The sequence below is a fragment of the Archocentrus centrarchus genome, chromosome 10, assembly GCF_007364275.1.
Source record: "Archocentrus centrarchus isolate MPI-CPG fArcCen1 chromosome 10, fArcCen1, whole genome shotgun sequence".
NCBI lineage: Eukaryota > Metazoa > Chordata > Actinopteri > Cichliformes > Cichlidae > Archocentrus > Archocentrus centrarchus.
In genome coordinates this window covers 21,245,076-21,268,062 of record NC_044355.1, presented here as the reverse complement: position 1 = coordinate 21,268,062, position 22,987 = coordinate 21,245,076, and the positions used below count along the sequence as shown (strand labels likewise).

Below are 22,987 nucleotides of genomic sequence, written 5' to 3'. Positions count from 1 at the left end.
TATCCTGCTGGAAGCAGCCATCATAAGATGGATACACTGTGGTCATAGAGCAGGGCTCTTCAACTCCAGGCCTTGAGAGCCCCTGTCCTGCAGCTTTTAGATGTGTCCCTGATCCAACACACCTGAATCAAATGGCTGAATTACCTCCTCAGTATGCAGTCAAGTTCTCCACAGGCCTGCTGATGACGTCTATATTTGACTCAGGTGTGTTGAAGCAGAGACACATCTAAAACCTGCAGGACACCGGCCCTCGAGGCCTGGAGTTGAGCCCTGTCATAGAGGGACAGACATGGTCAGCAACAATACACAAGTAGGCTGTGGTGTTTAAAAGTTGGTACTAAGAGGCCCAAACTGTGTCAAGAACACACCACCACCACACACACACCATTACACCACCAGTAGCAATCTGAACTACTGATACAAGGCAGGCTGGAGCCACGCTTTCATGTTGTTTACACCAAACTGTAACCCTACCATCTGTCACAACAGAAATCACGACTCATCAGATCAGGGAACATTTTTTCAGTTTTGCGTTGTCCAATTTTTGTGAGCCTGTGCAAACTGTAGACTCATGTTTTCTGTTAACTGACAGGAGTTGCACCATGTGTGGTCTTCTTTGTTGCAGTGCACTCAGAGACACTTTTTTTTGCAATACCTTGGTTGTAACAAGTAGTTTTTCCAAGTTCCTGTTGCTTTCCAATCAGCTTGAAGCAGTGTGGCCAATCTCCTCTGACAACAAGGCATTTTGGCCCCGAGAACTGCCACTCACTGGATATTTTCTGCTTTTCACACCATTCTCTATAAGCCCTCAAGATGGTTGTGCGGGAAAATCTCAGTAGATCACCAATTTCTGAAATACTCAGACCAGTTTGTGTCTGGCATCAACAACCATGCTACATTCAAAGTCACTTAAATCTTCCCCATTCTGATGCTTCAGCATGTCATCTTGACTGTATCTAGCACCTAAATGCACCGAGCTGCTGCCATGTGATTCACTGATTAGAGATTTGTGTTAACAAGCACTTGCACAAGTGTACCTAACAAAGTGGCTGGTGTGTGAAAATACAAGGGGCTCAGGGACACAATCGTATTTCAAGTAATTATCTCCAGTGCATTAAGATGTCGATAGTTACAACAAAGAACTGAAGACAAATCAGCTGAGGTGATCACACGCCACTCTTTTTTTTAATTTTTTTATTTTCCAGTTCCCTTTTAACATTCACTTTTTCACTATTCATTAAATCCAAATAGGCAACGTGTGAAACAATGTGAAGATGTCGCTGTTGACAATGAACCCTTAATGCATTAAAAAATAAAAGTAAAAAAATTTGTTGGTGTAACAGAAAACGGTCACTTTTGCCGACAAAAAATTTGTGAGATGAGAAACAACCCGTCAGTCGTGAACTCTGAAAACTTTGATGAAATCAGAAATCTTTGGTTGTTTTTTTATTTAATTTTTTTTGCTGAAGTTTTGCCAAATTGGAGAGAAATTCATCCGGCTAAGTGCTCAAATTTAGTTAAGAGCTAGATCAAAAAAGGCCACAAGCTTGCGTATGTATGCTAACTAACTTAAATACAGTAATTAGGGATATAACATAATACACCAAATATGTGCTCGGGTTAATGGTTGTGTTTACAGTTGATGAGAGGCATAACTGGTTACAATCTAATCTGTAACAGTGCTTAATCATTGGGTGTTTGACCATAATGCTAATTTATTAAAACAACTAAAACTGTGCATCCAAAATATCAGGAAGGCATGCAGTAAAGTTGACCTAATAACAATTTATAAGTTAAAGGAAAAAGGAAATTATTGAATTTACAGTAATAATATTTTCTTAATATAGCAGTGATGAAGCTGACCAGCTAAAGGATGTTGTAACAAAAGGCCCTCCTCTCACATGAGTGTCAGATTAAGTATATTACTTGATTATAATAGGCATTGTTAAAGGCAGGAAGTGTTTAAAGGTTATAAACATACCAGATTTTTTTTTTTTTACACAAAAGGGTATACAAATCCTTCTGATGCAATGTGAGATTAAAAGGCAATGTTTCTAGCTCCCCCACTGACATCTTCTAGCGAACCAGAGGTGCCTGTTTGAGAGAGATCAGCACAGATCGCATTCGAGAAACATCCTTCGCTTGCTTGTTGGTTTTTGGATTGAAGTCACAGAGACGGGCTACTCGCTCCCATTCAGATCCGGGGCTGTTGCTGTCAGTCTCTGCCAGGAAAGCCTCCTCAGATGCTCTATGGGTGTGAACAGGAGCACAGAAAGGTGTCAGTGAGCTGGAAGGTATCAGAGGGATTTCACAAAAGCAAACCCAGCATTAGCCAAAACACGGTTCTCAACCACAAGGTTCAATCACACCAAGAGCACAAGATAGTAAAAAAACAAAACTTCATGCATCTCTTTATACTGTACACGGTGTAAAAGATGGATGTAGCCTCCAGATCGAAAACGTAAATCTTGCCTTTGTTTTAATGGGCAGCAGGAGGCGATTTCTCAGGCTGCAAAAAGACTTCAGAAGCCTCTTTTCTACTAGCACCTACTCAGCTTGACTCTACTGTGTTTCAAGCATTGTCTATGTGGGTGGCGTCATTATAGCAAGGTGGCCCAAAAGCCCTGTGATGTCATTTGTATGCGACACAAACGGTCGCTCCCTCTGGATTCTGTCATCAGCCACCAAGCGCAAGTGCTGGGTTTCAAAAACGGCAGGTTTGATTCTTGTGAAGGAGTCGCTCTCATGACTCATCTAGTGACATCACTGCCTGGCCAATTAGTGGCATGCAGTCTGCTGACATCACATTTTCTCGATTCAGCTGGCTCGGAACCTCAGCTGAGTAGGTACTAAAAGAACTAATGGAAAACCCTGAAAACCAAGTAGAGCCGAGCCAAGTAAGTACTAGTGGACAAGAGGTACAAGTGAATAGATGTTTTGAGGAAAAAGGTCTTTGGTTCTCTCGCTCTTTGACATCAGTGCACCCTTTCGTGATGACTTTATGGGCTCAATCGCTTTTTTCAATCATAGTGAACAGAACATGAAGTCCATTTTGTAAAATATGGTTATTCTAATGGTCAGAAAGGCAGGTCAAGCAGGATATGCTCATTGGCTAACAGCTTGTCAATATCAAATCACAGTAAGGCTTCATAACTGGACTTCACAGTAGCTGCATCCATCTTTTATATCGTCTATGCTTTGTATACACTTTACTAGTGACATATTTAATACTTATTTTCATATATAAAAACATTGCAGGCCAACTGTACATCTCAGTAAAACAAGAAACTACAATTAATGTCAAACAAGGCCTTTGACAATTTCAGTGTTGGGTCATGCATGGGGGAAAAGAGGTAATTTGGGGGGAGGGCATACAACATTAGAAAGCATAAACGTACACAAAGCCTATAACATCAGAGTTGGGCTGTTTGTAGAAAGCCTTGTCAGCAATCCTAGCGTGCAGGCAAGGTCAAGAAAGCAGGAAAAAGAAGGAGAAAGAACAGTTTCAGTGTCAGACAACAAGCAGAGAAGTGTTAGTGTCTGATTTAAAAGGCTTGTGTAAGCAACTGAGAAACATTTCTAATGAAATGGAAAAAAAAATGACTAATGATAAAAAAAGCAACTCTCTTATGCACTAATGTCATAAACAATCTAGAATGGACTGGACTGTGGCGTTTTCCTTCTGCTGTCTGCATTCTTTCTATCTAGCCAGCTTCCTGTTTTTGCTTTCCAGGCACTTGAACTGGACACACAGCTGTAGACTAATATCTCATTAGAGTATTGTCTCTCAGTGCTTTAAAAAAAAGAAAAAAATTAAAGAAAGCTAGAGCTACAGGTGCAGAGCGATACCGTGCCAGACTTGGACAGAGTCTGTTGGGAAGTGTGAGAGAAGAACTGGTTAGCTTGGTCAAGAAAAAATAAGAGACTGCACAGTTTATGATGCTGAGGGCAACCAGGCTAAATTATCAACCTTTAAGTATTACACTGTTGGGATCACCTCAATGCAGTAAATTCAATTCATATGCCTCCAACTGTGTACGTTTATCATTCAGATGTAAAACATACACAAGTCTAGGATGTAATATTGTTGAGAAAGGTTCAGTTTCCCAGACAGTAAAACGATCTATGAGGACCTCCGCTGAAAGTTTCTTATCTAAGGCGAGGCATGTTTGGGAAACTAAGCCGGCGTTTCATCACTAACAGTAAAATCAACATTTTCAATAAGTTATACCAATACATCGTATTACTTCTCTGCATGTTAGTAGTGAGGATTGGGGGAGGTTAGATCCTAACCTGTTGTTGGCCTTGTTCTTCTCCATCTGCTCACTTTGGTGTACATGCCAGTCCTCAAGCTCCTTCTTGGCTTTCACTCTCCACTCTTCCTCCGCTGCCTTGGATGCCGAGTCTTGTTAGGATGCAACACAGCAGATATTCCACACAGAGAGTCCCCAGAAGGAGCCAAAACAGAGAGAAGAAATGAAGTGTGTTACAACCATGTGAGATACAGCAAGACGTTCTGATTAGTTTGAACTTTGTCAGTGTGTGGAAAGGCAGTTTAGCATCTACGCAGCACAGCACAAAGCAGTAAAGTGAAGCATTTCTGCCTAGGGGTGAAATTAAGTTGTGGCCTTGTATAATGAAAATAAAAACACTCGTCATGTGGCTCATCAGATACACATTAGTAAGTGCATTATACATTATCACTGACAGCGCCAGGGGAACATTTTTACTAACCTAATGCTTCAAGGCGTGCCTTCTGCTCCTCCCTCCATTTGCGTAAACTTTCAGGTTCTTGCCTCTGAATATCCACCTGGGCAATGGCTGCATAGTTGTCTGTTGGGCCATTGGACTCCTGTTGGGAGGCCAGAAAACATTTACTCCATTATGAACAGCCATTCAGCTCATTCATGACCTCCACAGTAAACCCCCATTCCCCATTCATTACATGATTACGGTGCTCAGAATAAAACTCGGCCGCACACAGGGTGTATAAAGAGATATTAGAGAGAGGCTGAAGCTCACCTGAAACATGTCTCCATTCACCGTGGCAGACTCTTCAAAGCCGTCTAACATTTTAAATAAAAAACAACACAAACAGAGATATACGTTACAAGTTATAAGTTACACTTCCTCGCTATAGTATGTGGAGTAACTTATGTTCGCTCTACTACGGAAACGGATAAGACTTCAGAAATGCAGCAGCACCTGTTTGGTCACCTGTGTCATATTGCCTGGACTGCTCTGTTGGATAAAAAGACAGGATTTTCCGGAGCGCTTGCTCTTTAGCTTAGTTACAGTGTACCCTCAGCTAGCTAAACGATAAGGCTAACGTACTGTAGACTGACTACAAATAAATCCGGACTGACAGTGTTAACCGCTCATATCTGACACTGGTGTTACTGTTAACGTATGGAGGTTTGGGCTTTGCTGGCTAACTACTGTGCAAGTTATCGACGCGAGCACCGGTCTTCATATCAGCTAGCTTTAGTTAGCTCGTTAGCTAAACATTAGCTGCCATTAGCTCAGGCACAAACTTGCCATAGTTGACCGTCTGCGGCTGCTGGACACCCGCTCCTTCCAGCGCCCCAAACGCCTCGCCGTCGTTCTCTATCCCCGCTATCTCACTCTCCTGTTGAGCCAGGAAAGCGGCGGCCGGGTCCTCTTCAGTCGGGTGCGCTCCGTTGTCAGCCATCTTTCACAAAAAAGTACAAGTTTGACTGAGCTTGTTTAGCTAGCTTAACGTTAAAAGCCACAAAAATCAGGCCACCGAGCCCTGCAGCGTTAATACTTCACTGCCTGAAAATTATACTGAGTATTAGCTACTCGAAAATGGAGTCAGCTATTAAATCATATGAAATAAACTGTCTACGCTTCGATTAAAGGCCCTAACTGATGATTCATTATTTCTTCTCTTGTTCTGGCAGTATGTGATGATGGAGCAGGGGCAGCACCCCGAGCGGACCTTTACATTTTTTTGGAGTTTGTCTCCATCTCCTGGCCGTCTGCAGCACAGCACTGTCATCTCCAAGGGTTGTAGCACACATTGCATAGACATAAATGGAAAATAGCTCGGAAAAGCATAAAGGTTCTGCATTTGATTTTATTCTCCTGCAGGAAAATAAATATCTTCAGAAAAATCTGCACGAGTAGGTCATTAAAAGAGACACACCAGCCATATGTACGTACCTTATTAATGGCGTACACCCTCACTCAGGTATTACAGATTAATAAAAACCATTTGTTATAACTTTAGTCCCTTTGAATCTATGCCCATTACTAATAGGTCCCGAATCACCTATCTGTAATGGTCACAGTGGGCAGTAGAACTTTTTTGTACTACTTAAAATCCACAGCAATTAATAACAATTATTTTGTTATAAAATATTAATCTGCAAAGTACCCATGTGAGGTAAATGTAGTACTCCAATGTGCTATATTTGTCTACTGAAATGCTGAGGAGTAGAAGTACAGTTTGTTCCAGGGTGAACACTTTATACACAATATATACTTGTCAGTTGCCTTCAGTGAGCAGCAGTATGGCTTCATGCTGAGAAAGAGCACTGTAGATGTGATGTTTGCTTTGAGAATGTTGATGGAGAAGCATAGAGACGGTCAAAAGGAGCTGCATTGTGACATTGTGGATCTAGAGAAAGCGTATAGGGTGCCAAGAGAGGAACTGTGATACTGCACGAGGAAGTCAGGAGTGGCCAAGAAGTATTTGACTGTAGTGCAGAACATGTATAAAGACAGTGATGAGGTGTGCAGTGACAGACGAGTTTAAGGTGGTGGTGGGATTACACCAAGGATCTGCTCTGAGCCCCTTCTTGTTTGCAGTGGTGATGGATAGATGAGGTCAGGCAGGAGTCTCTGTGGACTATGATGTTTGCAGGTGATCTGTGAGAGTAGGGAGCAGGTGGAAGAGACCCTGGAGAGGTGGAGGTATGCTCTGGAAAAAAGAGGAATTAAAATCTGTACAAGCATAACATAATACATGTATGTGAATGAGAAAGATAGGCGTAACAGTGGAGATGTAAGTAGCAGAGGTAACGAAAGTGGAGGAGTTTAAATACTTGGAGTCAACTGTTCAAAGTAATGGGCAGTGCACAAGAGAGGCAAAGAAGAGAGTGTAGGCAGGGTGGAGTGGGTGGAGACCAGTGTCAGGGGTGATCTGTGACAGAAGGATAACAGCAAGAGTGAAAGGGAAGGTTTAAGATTGTAGTGAGACCTGCTACGATGTATGGTTTGGAGATGGTGGCATTAACAAGAAGAAAGGAGGCTGAGCTGAAGATGCAAAGATTTTCACTGGGAGGGAGCAGGATGTGCAGGATCAGAAGTGAGTGCATCAGAGGGACAGCTCAGGCTGTGCAGCTTGGAGACAAAGTTAGAGAACCAAGGCTGAGATGATTTGGACATGTGCAAAGGAGGGATAATGGCTATACTGGACAAAGGATGCTGAAGATGGAGCTGCCAGGCAGGCGGAAAAGAGGAAAACTACAGAGGAGCTTCACGGATGTAGTGAAGGAGGTTGGTGTAACAGAGGAGGATGCTCAAGGGAGCAGAAAGAAGATATACACATGCAGTGTCACATAAATAATCATAAATATTACCCTCCTGAAATGTTTTTTTTCTTTTTGTAGAAACAGTTGTAGAGTCATTTATATGAGTTTCTGTTTGCGTTAAAGTTATTTCTTTTACTTTAGTTAAAACTGACGGAGTGTTTCAGAAAAGCTGTTTCAGAGTGCTTGTGGTGAGCGATTTTAGCAGTAGCAGCTGATGTGTGTGAAATGAAGCCGCCGCCCATGTGACTTCTGACGTCTCAGGCGAGTCCTGCTAAAAAGAATCAGAGGGAATGATCTCGCTGCTCAGCAGGGGGATCCACGGCGGCTTCCTGACGCTCGCCTTGAGGAAGTCTGAAAAGTTGCCTGCTTAACAACTTTTTTTTTATTTTTATTTTTTTATAAATAAATCCGGTACACTGACACTGACTCGTGATGTCTGGCGATAACAGAGAAGGACAAGAGGTAAGCTAAATTATCTTTGTGTGTAGTGCAACTTCTTCAACTTTTGGGTTAATGTATGGCTTGCGCTGGTGCTCCAGACTGTGCAAACTTCTGGCCAGCTTCTCCGAGCCCCCGCTGCTCTGTAGCTGTAGCTAACTACTTCGTTAACTTTGTTAGAGCCGACAGTTTTGTGCAGTTTTCGTGTCCTGTCCTCCTCCTCCCGTGCTGTGAATGGAAACCTGTCTCCGCGGCGGTGTCACCGGGATAAGGCGTTAGCGGCGTGGCCTTTAATAACCGCTGGGAAATTATTGTGCTGGACACACTGAAGTTGTTTAAAAGTAAGCCGTGTAAGCTCGTAATTACGTGGCGTGTTAACCATAAAGGAAACAAGCGTGTAATTCCAGCTTCTTTCAAAAACACAAGCTCCTATAGAACTAATACAGCAACAATATAGAAGATTATAATAGTAACACCATAAACATGGGCGTGAGTGCTGCATATTAATTGGCTTAAACGGATGTTTTCCTCCAGTGGCTTATCACTGAGGGAACTGAAGTGCATTCACATTAATACTGTTGCTTTCTCTGCTTTAATACAGTCTGAATAATCAGTTTGCAGTGTGGTGGTATCTCAAGCGAAATCTAACCACCATTACCTGCTGCTTCTGCTGCTGCAGGTCTTTCTGTGTGTTGTCTTATGCACTCAGTATCATAATTCATTTTCTTGGCTCTCAGAAAACTAAATTAAGCTTTGCCAATAAAGACTGTTGTTTGTACAGATCCAGAGAGTGCAGTGACAGTCGTGCAGTAAACACAATAAATTAATGCAAATGAAACTCTTAAAATGATTTCCATTAACTGAGCAGATTTAGTGGTTTTCTTGATGGGATTATTTGGGGTGCGAGGCTGGATTAAGGGCTATGTTGCTAGATGCTGTTATCTGTGTGCACACCGCTGTCCCAGGCTTTACTGTATGTGAGCTGCTCTGTTGCTTTAAGAGCTTGATGTTAAAGTATAATTGCTGGTTTTTGGTTGTACTATGTTTCATGCCCTCCAGAAAGAATGCAGAGTTCTCTGTGCTGTGGTGCACTTGGGAGGGGGGGGTCTACTGGCCCTTGCCAGAATCCATGGGTAGTTGACGTTACCTCTCTCCGTCCTCCTCTGCCCCCCTTCTCTGTCTGTGACTCATGTGGGTGTTGGGCTGAAATAGTTTGGTGTAGTTTTACATTCCTTATATAGCCTCTGAGGAGTGAGCAGAAGCTAGGGCTTGCCTGTGTCACAGTCAGGATTGAGGGGGTAGGGTTTGCCAACAGAGAGAGAATCTGCTTGCTCCAGCTTACTGACTCTCTAGCTTTCTCCCAGGTTTGGGCGACCGGCTGACCTCTGAGGACAAGGTAGGTGGCATATCTGTGTGTCATGAAGACCCATGACACCTGGTAGGTTTGCAGAGGAGGAGGAGCAGCAAGACCTAGAGTAGCAGTGTGAGTACAGAGGTCAGTGGTCAAACCTTAACTCTGTGTGAGCCAGTAACACGGGGCTGCATCTCATGTTGCCTTTGGTTCTTAAAATTAGCTAGTTATTTAGTGCCTTGCCACTGAGTGACAGTAATTGGTCGTGGTGAAGCCGTGTTACCTGTTACCTGACTGAATACAAAAAGTGGCGCGTAATCACCCCGAAGGAGGATAGCTTCTAAGAGCTGTTGCTGCTCTTGTTGTCCAGTAGATCTGTGGTGCTGGTGTTTTATGTGTTGCACATTTGCACTGTAGTAGACTAAAACTCATGACACTTTAAATTCAGCCCTGGGATTAGATTTAGATGTGTTTTGGCATCATAATCTATTTATGTGTGTTTTAAATATGTAAAAATGGCACGTGAGTAGCCTAATTTTGTCTCATTGTAACATGGTTATTCCTAAAACGCTTCTATGATGTGACATTACCGACTGTGAAAGGAAACAGAGTGTCATTTTCTGCATGAAATGTGTGTATTTGTGCTCAGGGGAGTTGCAGACAGCCAGCAGCTAGACTGCTTCAGATAAAGCAAATAAAATAAAGGACCTTGGGAACCTTTTCCGGGCTTTCTGGCTAATTAAGACATTTCCTTCTTTTTCTTCCTCAAGGCTATGAATATGTACTCTGTAACCCTCAACGGCCCGGCGCCTTGGGGCTTCAGGCTGCAGGGTGGCAAGGACTTCAGCATGCCTCTCACCGTGTCAAGGGTAAGAAACTACTCGTGGAATCGGCTTTTGTGCTTCTCTGCGTCTGTGCAGAGCAGTTGAGGTGTTTGCACTCTCCTTGGAGATTTCCTCTGAGTTTCTATGAAAGCTTTGGCCTGCTAACAAGAGTCTTCTGGTTTTAAGCACCAGCTTGGCCACCTCAGTCACCAGGGCCTCAGGATATGCATATGTCACATAATTTTTTATTTTTTTTTCTCTCAGACACACATAGTAAGATAGTAAAGGGTTTTATCTACAGAAACATTTTCATACTATTCAAATTTTTATAGCTCGATTTGGTAACCCATCCTGATCTGCTTTAACATGCAGTTTCCTTGCACAATGTGCTGCTGTTTGTTTCACGTTGCTTTGTACTCTCCAGGTTAGGCCGCCGCCTCTTCGCTGGATGAATTTTCAGATACTCTTTTATAAACTTCTGTTGCTGTTGACGAGCGCAGCAGCCACTTTCCAGGCCATATAAGTGCAGCGCTGCTTTGCCTGACAAACATACAGACTCGCACTTGCAGCCACACATGCCTGCACATTGCACACACACAAAATCATTCCAACTTTGCTGCCAGCTATTGCGCACACAGATCCAGTTTTCTATTATGTACTCACTAGCGCTGGTATTATTACACTGCTACCCCGATAGAGTGGGTGATCTGTAAGTGTCAGACTGGCTTAACAGTTATTAATTCTTTAGTTATGTTCAATATTTGCAGTTTATTATTTCAGAGATAATTAGGAGGATCTAATAGGTTTGGACCCCCATGTAATTATTTATTTGAGTTTTAATTTCTTTGTCTTTGCAGATGCACAAAAAAGTTATGTACTTAGACAAGCGCACATTCCCATGAATTCATTGTAGAGAGTCTGCAGTGTATTGTAAGCAGCATCACACAGAGGTGTGTGCAGAGCTGATGTAATCCTGTAGCGAGGGCAGCCGTTATCACCAGCCCTGTCAGTACATGTCTTGTGTTTGCTCTACTTACTGCCAGGCAGCGCAGTCAGAAACACAATGTTCCTCTTAGATTTGTGACAAGAAGCATTTACTTCTACCCATAAAAGACCAAACAGATGTAGAAATCGCTTTTGACAAACGGCCACAAACAAACTGAGATTTGAAACATGGTTGTTAACTCTGAGCAGACAAGGCGTGCTGTAGGCTGACTATTAATGGGTGAGTCAGTAGTTCTAGTTGGCCATCAAATGAGTTCTTATCGAAATATGTTGACTGATTACTGAAGCGGTTTAAGGGCCAGATTGTCTGCATTCCAGGTACATTTTCACATGTTGATTGATAGTTTTTATATTTAAAGCCTTTTTTTTTTTTTCACGAGCAATTTCCATCCTTCAGGTTGGTCTAAGCAGCTTGGAGTAAAATCGCTCCTGGCTAGAAAAGAAACAAAACAAAAAAAAACTCAGTATCTCTAAGCTTGGAGCTGTAATGGCTGGTCAGTGGCCAATATCTCTGCTTGCTCCAGCGCTGGGCCTCCGGGTTCACAAGTTATAAAGATGTGACAGGTTTTCTCTCTTTACCTCTCGGGGACTGTTTGCCCTCGTCGTGATTGTCGTAAAAGTGGGGACAGTGAGTCCCACAGTCGCAGAGGGTGAAAACAGCCCAACAAGGGGCTGTAAACCCCAATGATATACAGTATCCCTTAGTAACAGGAAGACAACTCAGGCCTATACTTACTGTGTTCACATTAGATGGGTGGTCTGTCTGTACCGGCTTGTAGCCGATGAGATGTGTATTTGAATCCAGACGGATGGTTAAGTGATTACATAGTGAAGGGTATGCAGAGCAATAAGACAAAAGGCTCTTACAATCCTCGTAAGGTGAGGAGATCACAACTCCCGAAGGATCGGTGTGCCAGAGTGTTTTTTGGAAACACTGGATCACAGTTACCGTTGTTTGAGAATGGGTTTGTTAAAGCTCATGGCTGTTCAGCTCACTTGAGCTCGATCGTGCTATGACAGATAGTGATGTTATTTGTTGTAGTGCACATGGATATTCTGATCATCGATTCGTAAAAGTTGTGGCTCTGTGACTTACTGCCTCCCGTGTTTGGTGAGCCGGTTTATTGGTTTCCATGCTAGACAAATGCACTCGTTTCCTTCCTCTGTCTACAGGCCAGGAAAGCTATGCTTTCTCAGCATTCCAGGGATTTTTCTCATATCCACCCTGTTGCTGCCAACAGACAATCCTGTTGTCTCCTTTCTGTGTCTAATATGTCTTACACACTCACTTTTCTCATTCATATGATGGACTCCTCCAGTCTCAAAGGGATACTTTCCCACTGAGATCAGAGGCGTGATGGCTATTACTTCTAAGTCGCAGTGAAAGGAAAAGGAAGAATAACTTTTTCACCTTAGATTAATGGGTACACATGGATTAATTTTGAAAGAAATATGTGCTGGAGCTTTGTTTGGCTCAATTAGTGTTCCGCTTTTGGGACACAGCTGATTTTCTTTAGCTGTTCGGTTTGTTTTCCTTGTGTTAAAAGATGCATAAACATTTCTAGCAAGTAAAATCATTAGTCTGTGTGACCCTTCACCATGCCATGGAAAAGCTATCTACAAAGCGTGCTATTATAAGCCATAAAACTGACAGGATGATGCTAGCTGCAACCATGCCCAGTGGACTTTACTTTGCCCTCTCAGCAATTACGATCTGAGTAATGTTTGGCTTTGGTTTCTTTTATGGTTTAGGACTGAATGTTATTTGAAATTAAGTGGGATTTAAAGGGACAGCTATTTAGCGTTTCATATCCGTGAAGTTAAGGGACTTACAAGAGACAGCTGAAGCAGCAGAAGCTGAGAGATCCTCACTTTCACTCCCCAGTGTGAGTCAAACTCCACAAACACTGAGTCCTACATTTTCCATAAAGCAGTTTGATGGTTCTTTTTTAGGTTGTAATGAAACATTTCCAGTATAAATGTGTAGTCTCTCCCAGTGATGACAGTGTTTCTCAGACATACTAAAGTTCCCTTAAAATTCCCCTAAAATTCCCCTAAAGCTGCAGAGGATATTAGTATTTATGCAAGTGTTTGTCTAGAATAGAAAGTGGAATAGCAGTTGTTTGGCCGTGGTGGCAGTGTGCAATTTTTTTTGTTTGTTTTTGAATCCAAGATTTCCCTGACCTTGAGAAGTAGGCAGTCTTCTTGTATGAACTTGTATCTCGCTCCACATACTGGTGCCAGTATCCTGTTTCAACAGGAAAGGCATGAAACGTAGGAAGCAAGATGTTGTCGTAATGCGGTTTCATCACTTCTTATGTTGAGCAGAGCGCGCTCTGGTGCAGCCCCGCGACTCTTCTGGGGAGTTTGTCCATATATCTGACCCAGATCTCATGCCAGTGTGCTTCCAGAAACATTGCGATACCATAACCGAGGCTACTGAGCACCATCTGGTTCCTTTTGACAAACACATGCCATACCACTGAAATCAGATGTTCAGAGGAAATTACTAATGATGTCATGTCAATAAGCAAGAAGAGAGGTCTGTGAGTGTCTCTCCACCACCACCACCACAGCTGGATGAGTCACGGAGTCTTATATTCCTGTTTCTGTGTCCCAGTCTGACTAGTAGGCCATCTGTTGCTTTATCAGTGGTATCTTCTTAAACACTCCCTTCTTTCTCACTCTCACATGAACTCTGGGAAGAGAGACCTTGCTAGAGAGGTGAATTAATAATTCAGCGCATACTGATAGATCGGCTGCAGGGGGCATTTCTCCTGGTTGGATAAATAAATGTCTTATGATGCAGTGTGCAGTGTTTTTTAAGGTGAGTTGGTACTAGGTGTTCAATTGCAGTCATGGTGGTGGTGGTGGGGGGGCCACATACTTGCAGGTTTGGTTTTCCATTTCTCAGAGTGATATTTATGGCTTTGCATCAGCTGTGGTGTGTGTGTGTGTGTGTGTTTGTGTGTGTGATGTAAGGACAGGCTGTCTCTTGGCCCCCAAATAGCCCTGGAAAGAATAAAAGTGAGGTGGTGCAGAGTTACACAGTCAGTATATCAGAAGTTGCAGATAAACTTGAGGGCATTATTAGTTTAACCAAAAAAACAAGCATGGCCGGCTGAGAGCAAGTGTGAAGGCCGCAGATCACCGGTGAGGTTACCCAAGGAAAGAACTTCAAAGATGAATGCAAGAAGTTGCATTTCGAGAGGTTGGCCAGTGCTTTGAAATTCAATAGCATTCCAAAACATCTTTGCTGCTCTGCTCTGCCAAAAAAACGCCTCAAAACTGGCTGCAAACTCTTAGGCCGTCCTCGTGGTTGTGAATATTTTAAGTTGCAGAAATGTCATGTCATTGGTATGACGTGAGCTCCAATCACATTTGCACACAATCGCATATAACACGAAGAGCGGACTTCTTTTTGTAAATAAACGCCCACAACAAGAAGCGGCCCCGCCCGGGGCCGTCTTCGCGCTCCATCTCGTTAAATTCCCGGCCGTTGTGAGGTACGGTGTAGTGTGTTACAAGAACATATTTTCTACTGTCTTTTAACTGTATTGACAATCTGCGGCAAAGTGGATGAGGTGGGTGTAGGGTTTCTGTCTGCCCCCCACCAACCGAAGGTCTGAGCGCAGCAACTTTAACTGCTGTCCTCTTAAATAAGGGAGCAGCTGCACTCTGAACCTGAGCCAGCGGCACAGGTGTCTGTGTCCATCAATAACCAGCTCACACACACATACACGTAATAGCCTACAGGCTTTAGACCTTTAGCTATATCTTCCTTTTTTTTTTTTTTTTTTTTTTTTTTTTTAAATAAACTTGTTAGGACATCGTGGACCACCATGACCCTCCAGGACAATGTCATTGGTTCTTAGTGTAGTTTTTTTCAAAGCCTTCTGTTTTTGTTCCTCCAGCAGAATTGCATTTTTAAAGAAGATAACCATTTATTGCTCTGCAGATGATGCTGGAGTGGTGCTGCTGGCTTTTCCTTTGTACTTGCTTGCTAAATTTCTAAATGTAACCCCTGTTAGGAGCGTCTTTGTTAAATGCTTCCCAAACTGCTGGGGTTTTCTGTCTATATTCTGTGCTTCATGGGCATTTACTGTGTTGGCTAACATTTTAAAACCTCTTTGATTTAAAGGAGATTAAAGATACAGCTCCCAAGCGGCTTTGCCAACTCTTCTGTGGCCAAAACTAAAAGGACATGCTGTTTAACAGTAATCAAATAATTGTTTCGCCTTGGCACAGTGACGAGATGCTGGAGTTTTACTATCCAGTGTAGTAGGGAAGCGGGACTGCAGCTCTTTTAGTGAAACTCTGTGGCATTATGCCATGATGTGGCCCTTTATTATTATTTTTTTTCTTTTCTCCAGAATACGTCACATGTCGTAGTTGTTTTTCCTGATGTAAGCTGTTAAAACCCTTTTTGAAGTTCTTTCTAAACTAAGAAAAATCTTTCTTAACCCCTCTAATTGCTTCCAATGAGTGAAAATCAAAGGCAATTAAAGTGATGCTTGAACTTGGCTGTAAAATAAGTATAACTTGGATTGCCCCGTAGGAATGCATGTCTTCCTATTTTTAGCTTGGCCGTGTTTGATGCCAGACTGGCTTTAACTCTGTTGTCTTTGTGGGGTGCAGTAGTTTTTCAGCCTGAGCTGTCATCAGTTTATGGCGCATATTACCCCCGCCACCACACACACACACACACACACACACACACATCACTGTTTATGTTTAATATGCGTAATCAAAATGGGGAGTGCAATAGCTTAGCTGAACATGGCAGAAAGCTATTGATTGAACTATTCCTGAGCTTTTAATGAGCTAGCATTTGCTGGGATCCATGACATCAGAGTAAATCTATTGGGGCTTTTTTTTTTTTTTTTTTTAAAGAAATCCTGGCACTCACTCACTTATCTAATGCCAAACACTTTGTTCTTCGGTTATTTGAGAATTTGACATGTCTTTTCTTTGGAAAAGCTGACTAAGCCTTTACTGAACGTGACTGGTCATCTCCGTTCTGTATATTAGTGGTTGTGGGACATGTGTAGTCTGTGCACATGTAGAAAAAACATTATAGCTTCTATCAACTATGCCACATTTTTCCTGTTGTAACAAGACTCCATCCCTGATTCAAGCTCTGACTCAGAATGCTCGTGGTCTGTGTGACAGCCTGAGAGGATGATATCATTCTCTTGTCAGCAAGTGATTTACCTGCCTGTATGGGAAAAGGTAGATGGTTCTTTCCAGTAAATGATGTGACTATTGGTAACACATGGTCCTTGTCTGCAGCTATCAAGTGTGTCTCTCTCAGTCTGCCGTAAATCTCATGCTGCTGACTGATAACGTCATGATGACCCATAATGCCTGTCCCTGCTGGTGAAATGGACCCAGAAGCAGAGACCATTCAAGCGGATCATCGAGTTTTAATGGACAACACAGCAAATTCAGTTTTGGCTCAGGAGGTGGAGCGGGTTGTCACTAATCACAAAGTTGGATGTCGGATTCCTGGCTTTTTTTTCTTTTTTTCTTTTTTTTTTGAGATGCCCTTGGGCAAGATACTGAACACCACATTGCCCCCCAATGTGTGTGTGTCTGTGTGGGTGCGTGTGAGATGCACAGAGCGCTGTCTAAATGTGGCTTGCAATGTAAAGCGTTCAGAGTATTTGCCATTTAATGAGATTTTATGTTTAGATTTTTAATTTGCTTTGAACTATAATATATAAGAGGTAGAGATGGAATCACACAGTTACATTTTTAAAAGAAAACACTTTGTTTCAGGCAGTTTTCTTTCTTGCCCGTGTGCTGTCCAAATCTTTAGTTTATAAAGGGCAGCCCATCTGATGAATGTTGGCTTTAATGGAGGGGAGGTAAAGCAGCTTGTTTCAGAGAGTGGATATGCTGAGCAGCTGCACCGAGGCCCAGTGTAAGGCTGATGGGGAATATTTTGAACAGAGAATCATTCAAAGTTACTCTGGAGTCCAAGAATAAAGAAAAAGGGGCACATAGGTCCCTTTTTAAGTAAATGGATTTTCTTTAATACATGATGATACCAGACTGATGAAACAAATGTGAAATGGAGTTTTGAGAGTTTCATTATTTCATCCCAGCCTATGATGACTGATTGAAAAAAAAAAAAAAAAATATTACAGAAGTTCTCCTATTAATATTAATTTCATTGGTCAATTAAATTCTAAGTGATGTCATTTTTGTAGTTGCCAAAGTTCCCCCTGGAGCTCCCCTTAATTCTTGTTTTCATCCTCTGCGCCATTGCTCTCATTTTCCATTTAAAAAAAAAAAAAAAAAACAAAAACAAAAAAAAAAAACCTATGTCTGAATTCTTTTGTTTTCTTTTCCTCCAGCTGACGCCGGGTGGAAAGGCAGCTCAAGCTGGCATCGGGGTGGGAGACTGGGTGGTGTCCATCAGTGACGCCAACGCAGAGGACATGACCCACGTGGAGGCACAGAACAAGATCAGAGCAGCGTCGGACTCCCTCACCCTCACTCTCAGCAGGTTAGCTGTCTGGTAGTGCATGATGCAACAAAATGACATATTTATCTCATTCAAACAGGAGCATAAATCAACACAAAACAAATACGCCTCTCCAGCCTTGCGTGGACAAGACAGGATGACATACTTTTGAGGTTTATGAGAGAGATAAAAACCCGGCTTCCTTTGCTGCACTTTGATTGGTAGTGTGGTAGGCATATTCAGGTGTTCAATTTAAATAAAAAAAATAAAATAAAATAAATAAATTACCTTATTTCTGAATCATAAGACACTTCAGCCTTAAATCATCCTCCAAAAATATGATGGCATTTTGCTTGTAGTCAGTTCAGAAGAGACTGTAACGTGGTCATCAGTCTGAAATGAAACCTGATACAGAGAAAATAGTCACTGCATGTAAATTAGTTTGATGTTTATTCAAATCTAGATGCAGGTAAAAACTTCACCATTATCAGTTATTAAAGCAAAAAGTGGACGGTGGATTTGGCAGAGGTACGCGCTGCCTGGATTCTTTCTAGCTTACTTCTAACGGCAATATTCTGTCCTTCACATCAGAAAGAAGCAAAAGCACTGGTGAGTGTGCTGATATGCTCGCGACTGCTGTCGTGTGGATACGCCGCCCCTTGTTCTGTTCAAATACACCATCTTCAGAGGAACCTTGGGTACCGTATTTGCTTCAGTTCCATAATGAAATTAGAGAAACTTTTTTTTCTTTTTTTCCAGATTAAAACACTTTGTTGTTGAGCGTGAGCCAGGAAAATCTTTTTTTATTTTACTTCAGTAATTTTTAATTAGCACTGCATAACCTTCCTAAAGACGGCACTTATACCTGCTCACATAATTCTTGCCAGAAATTCTTGACAAACTCTCTCTGTAGAGTAGAAGCCAGAATGTTTCATCAAAAGCTTAATGATAAGAGAGAGTGGAGGAGGGAAAAAAAAAAGAGAAATTCCCTCCCAATGAAAGATCAAACGTTATCATTCAAGGACCTAAAACCTTCAGAAAATGAGAAGGTATTGACTTGTTAAATAACAAAGATGGGCTGGCTGCTGCCATGGGACCCATTTTGATTTTGTGATCCTCATAAGGAAGGTGAAAATAGCTGTGTTATCATCTCCACTTTATTGTCCCTACCAAGAGACTCGACTGTTTAATTCTTACAGATCTTCTCTGTGTGTTCAGTTGAATCGGAGCAGCCACGGGTCATTTATCCGACTGCTCAGAAAGCGGAGCCGTTATGTGAATGAGTAGTTGGAGATTTGGAGATATGTTTACTGCATATTGTTTAACACGTTCAAAGCTTTTCTTACATTCATACAGCATAATAGATTTGGGTATTTGGACCACACAGGCCAGTGGGTTTTCCCATTCTTCCCTTTTAATTATGTTGACTTGGATTTCTGCAGCATGAAAACTGAGGCTGGAAGTTAACCTGTATTTCTAAGCAAAATACAATAGAGTAAATAGTGTGAGGGACACACAGTTATGGATTATGTGTGATGGATTATAGTTTGGGTTTATAGGGAGAAGGAAATGTGAATAAATAAAAATGAGACTTGGTGTTGGGGCTCTATTGGATTGAGATCTGCTGCAGTGAATCCATGTTCAAGAAACCAGTTTGAGGTCATGTGAGTTTTGTGACATGGTGTGTGATTCTGCTGGACGCAGCCATCAGACGATGGGTACACTGTGGTCATAAAGGGATGGACATAGTCAACAGCAATACTCAGATAGGCTGTGGGGTTTAAACGATGCTCAGTTGGGAGTAAAAGGGCCCAAAATGTGCCAAGAAAATGTCCCCCACACCATTCCACCACAACCAGCAGCCTAAACCGCTTCATATAATGTTACTTAGTATTTGAAAATATATATTTTTAATTAGAAATGTGATCTCATAGGAAATGGTGTAATATTTCAATAAACCTGTAACGGATCAACATGTTTTTTTTTTTTTTTTGTTTTTGTTTTTTTCTTGCACTCTATTGCTCATCTACTCGTGGAGTCCAGCTTTTATAAACATGTCCCATTCTTCTACCAATGACTCCCTTCCCATGACTCTTCAGTCTCCTCTCTTCATCTCACCCCTATTATATTGTAAGACAAGCAAATATTATTTTCCTGAAACACTTTTCAGAGAGGAGCTATTGTCAGTCTTATTTATTTGTATCTTGGCTGCCATCCACAGTTCTTTTTATGTCAAGAGAGGAGGACAGCTGCATGGTGATGAGATATGGTCTATTGTTTGGTTTAGTGTCTCATTTTGTTCAGCACCAATGATCATCTTGTGCCATTTCCTTTTCTTATAGGAAAGGTTTTAGCTTTTTCCAGAGCTTTTTTTTTTTTTTTTTTTTTTTTTTTTAATGGGGAGTAGAATCCAAGAAAATGTATCCAGTAGTGTTTCACCTTCAAAGGCATCCGCAGGGACACATTAGGTTCATAGTTTAGTCAGCTGTTGGACTAGAGGCTTGTGTTTGGAGCTTGCTGGTGAAGTGTGCAAAGTTGATTACAGTATCATGGGATTTTTTTTTTTTTTTTTTTTGTTATTTCTAACTTTATCTAAGATCTGCTTGAAAGCTAAACATGCATCGGCTAAGAGAAGTGACCCGTGAAATGAGATGGGAAATGATCTCATAGGCCGCATATTTGGTTTCAACACAGGCAAACTGATTTCTTCAGAGAAACTCTGACTAAATGGTCTCCATATTTCTTCATTTAAGTCCCCGGTGCCAAAATAAACACGGTTAACACGAGGGTCATCATTTGAATTCCTTGTGTCCCAGATTTCAAGTGTCTCATTAAATTGTCAGGCTAGCCAAGGTGAGCTCAAGCACTGTCACATCGATTTGTCTTCCAGAAATGTGACATGAGCAGACATGTCAGTACGCCTTCCCCCTCGCTGCCCTGTCAGTCTGTTCAGCCCTGTTGTCATTCTGTCTTAAACACTGCTCTATTAGTGGTTGAACAGGCAACAGCATGAGCGGTTATTATTTTGTGTCACAGGAAGCGCGGGCCATTGTTTTTGTATGTGATTATAGCCTTAAACAATGAGAAGTAACTGCAGGGTGGATTCATTCTAGCTTAACCCCATTTGAGCTCTGTGCAGCCCATAAACACTGGTCAAAGGGTGGTAGTGATTTATGTTCAATTATTTTAGGAGGCAACAGAAGTGTAAAGCTGGCTGCCTCCATGTTTAATGTGTAAAGATATTCTAATAAATGTGCGCTCTGCTGGGGCGGGGGGACACCGCAGGAATGTGAACCCTGGGAGAAGCTTTAAGTCGTGAACAACACGGAGTGTGTTGTTGGCTCTGAATAGAAGAACTGCATTAAAATGAGAATCCAGTTGATTTTTTTTTCTTTTCTTTTTGTTCATTAACCATAAAATTTAAATAATTTTAAAAATGTAAATAAATATGAAGTTATTTTTCCAGGTCAAAATGGGTAGCATTATAATAAAACAACTTGTCATAGGATGTGTATTTTTTTTTCTGAATATATTCCAATTTATAAAACAGATTTTTTTTTTTCAGGATATGATGTACACTTTTCTTCCCTTCAGTGTTTTAATAAAATGTGTGTTTTTTTTTTTTTTGTTTTTTTTCTTCAGAGCTTTCAAGGCGGGTGGAGACCAGAAGGTAAGACAGCATTTATCTAAATCCCTGAGCTCACCTCTGGACACCTTTTCTGAATGGCTTGGCGTGGTGTGCAGTGACAGTGGATTTCAAACTTAATTGTTACTCACAGTTTTTCATGTCACTTTGTGTTTAAGTTCATCCAAATCACCTGCCATGTGCTGTGCATTAGCCAAGCATCAGCAGGCTGCTAAATTAGTAGTTTGCTGGAGTCTTGTCAATGTTGCTTTTGGATTTTCCTCGAGGTTATTTTGTAATGCATTCCACAGTCCCCGATACCAGATAAATACCCACTGCATTAATTCTGTGGAGTTACTTGGCCGGCCAATCAATCTGAATGGTGTCATGAAATGCTTTGTGCTGCATGCTGTTTTTAGTAAAGCAGCCGGCGCATAACACAAACGCAAAGTCAGTGTTCTATTTTAATAGTTTTTTTTTTTTTTGCAGTCCGTGCATAATGCTCAGTAAGAAATCTCATTAGTGAGACATGTCAGTTATAGATGACAGCATTTTCATTTTAGCAGCAGTGGCAGATTACATTGGCCATTCATTGGCTGACTGCCAACACAAATAAAATGGCTGTGTTCACACTTCTTAAGCACTTTTTTTTTTTTTTTTTTTTTTTCTCCGTGTGTAGAGAAAAGCCCGCAGGCTTTGACGGAGCCGCTGCTGCAGTACTGAGTAATCTTTTGCTATAATGAAATATTGGGAGTGCGCTGGAAAAGCTCGGGATTGTGCAGATGGAATTCTTTCTGCGTGTCACAAATGTCTAACTGCATGTTGTGCGCTGTGCTGCATTGTCTCCTTCTCCCACACCCTCGCAGGACTCGCTCGCCACAGCTTCCGTTCCGCCAAAGTACTCCTTTGCCCCGAGCACGACCATTAACAAGATGGCGAGGCCATTTACAGCAGGTGGTGCTAGTGCCAACTCAGGACCTGCTATTAAACCTGTGGCCTACTCGCCCAAACTCAACACCCCACGCTCACAGGGCCATGCCAGTACACATCAGCCACAGAATGGGTAGGTGGATGAATAAACACTATTACCGCTGGAACCGCAATGTGACTAATGTGGTTTTAATGGTATTTTGGATGTCTTATTGTTCTTGCTTTAAACTTAAAAGGAAAATAATGCCTTTAGGAATTCAAAGAATTTGGCCCAATCAGTGCTGCAGTACGTTGCCAAACTTAAGTCACAGATTTTAAGAAAAATTACAGAAACGGGAGCAGGGCAAATGTATGCTGACTCACTGTAAAAATCCAATTAATAACTCAGCCAATAATTAGTCTAAACATGGGGCTAATTCTAAACACACCAGCAGTAATAGTTGCCGTTGTAGAGTGCGTCCTGATTGAGTCTGCTGGTGTTTGCGTAGCAGGAAATATTTAGCTGAAATGTGCAATTCCAGCTGCAGATGAAAGACATGGATGGTGAAATCTATCAAGATGACAAAAACAGTTTGGAGAGGGAGAGAGTGGTTATATGTGCCAGGAACCAGACAGTTTTATGGTCATGTAAGCTCTGTATTCTTTGGCCACTGTAGATGTTATCGTGAATTTGAGTAAACACTGAAATTTTTTTTTTTTTTTCCCCGGTTTAATCTCTGTTCCCATCAGCAGCATTCTGTGTGGTTTTTTTAAATTAATCTGTTTACGCAGTCACTTCCTTTA

The 22,987-nt window shown here is 41.8% G+C and overlaps 2 protein-coding genes across 8 annotated transcripts in view; one reads left to right on the top strand and one right to left on the bottom strand.

Annotated features, from left to right (window-relative positions):
* Positions 1 to 1,177: 1,177 nt before the first annotated feature.
* Positions 1,178 to 5,973, bottom strand: cltb (clathrin, light chain B). 4 transcript variants are annotated; one of them, XM_030739547.1, is made up of 7 exons: positions 5,539 to 5,973; positions 5,023 to 5,066; positions 4,735 to 4,852; positions 4,294 to 4,405; positions 3,850 to 3,870; positions 3,399 to 3,452; positions 1,178 to 2,248 (listed from the first exon to the last, which is right to left on the bottom strand). In XM_030739547.1, exons 1-7 carry the CDS (start codon positions 5,690 to 5,692, stop codon positions 2,077 to 2,079), a joined length of 675 nt encoding a protein of 224 aa, XP_030595407.1. In that variant the 5' UTR covers positions 5,693 to 5,973; the 3' UTR covers positions 1,178 to 2,076. The 4 variants fall into 4 exon arrangements, with proteins under 4 accessions (XP_030595407.1, XP_030595409.1, XP_030595408.1 ...); XM_030739549.1 differs by lacking the exon at positions 3,399 to 3,452 and having other exon boundaries at positions 5,539 to 5,972; XM_030739548.1 differs by lacking the exon at positions 3,850 to 3,870 and having other exon boundaries at positions 5,539 to 5,972.
* Positions 5,974 to 7,869: 1,896 nt separating this feature from the next.
* pdlim7 (PDZ and LIM domain 7) overlaps positions 7,870 to 22,987 on the top strand; it is a 29,994-nt gene continuing 14,876 nt past the window's right edge. The window contains exons 1-5 of one of the 4 annotated variants that reach the window (XM_030739356.1): positions 7,870 to 8,021; positions 10,119 to 10,217; positions 17,540 to 17,691; positions 21,292 to 21,319; positions 22,141 to 22,337. In XM_030739356.1, coding sequence (XP_030595216.1) covers positions 7,992 to 8,021; positions 10,119 to 10,217; positions 17,540 to 17,691; positions 21,292 to 21,319; positions 22,141 to 22,337 — 506 coding nt within the window. In that variant the 5' untranslated portion in view covers positions 7,870 to 7,991. Of the gene's footprint in view, positions 8,022 to 9,251; positions 9,493 to 10,118; positions 10,218 to 17,539; positions 17,692 to 21,291; positions 21,320 to 22,140; positions 22,338 to 22,987 lie in introns of those variants that run through there. The other 3 variants (XM_030739357.1, XM_030739359.1, XM_030739358.1) reach the window with 3 other exon arrangements.

What these genes read in the sequence shown, in the direction of transcription:
- cltb (XM_030739547.1), bottom strand. Translation starts at nt 5,692, where the DNA reads ATGGCTGACAACGGAGCGCACCCGACTGAAGAGGACCCGGCCGCCGCT. An exon ending in GGCACGCCTTGAAGCATTAG is followed by an intron (nt 4,406 to 4,734) that starts GTTAGTAAAAAT and finishes CATCCTAACAAG; the next exon opens with ACTCGGCATCCAAGGCAGCG. An exon ending in CTCTGTCCAAGTCTGGCACG is followed by an intron (nt 3,453 to 3,849) that starts GTATCGCTCTGC and finishes CCTGCACGCTAG; the next exon opens with GATTGCTGACAAGGCTTTCT.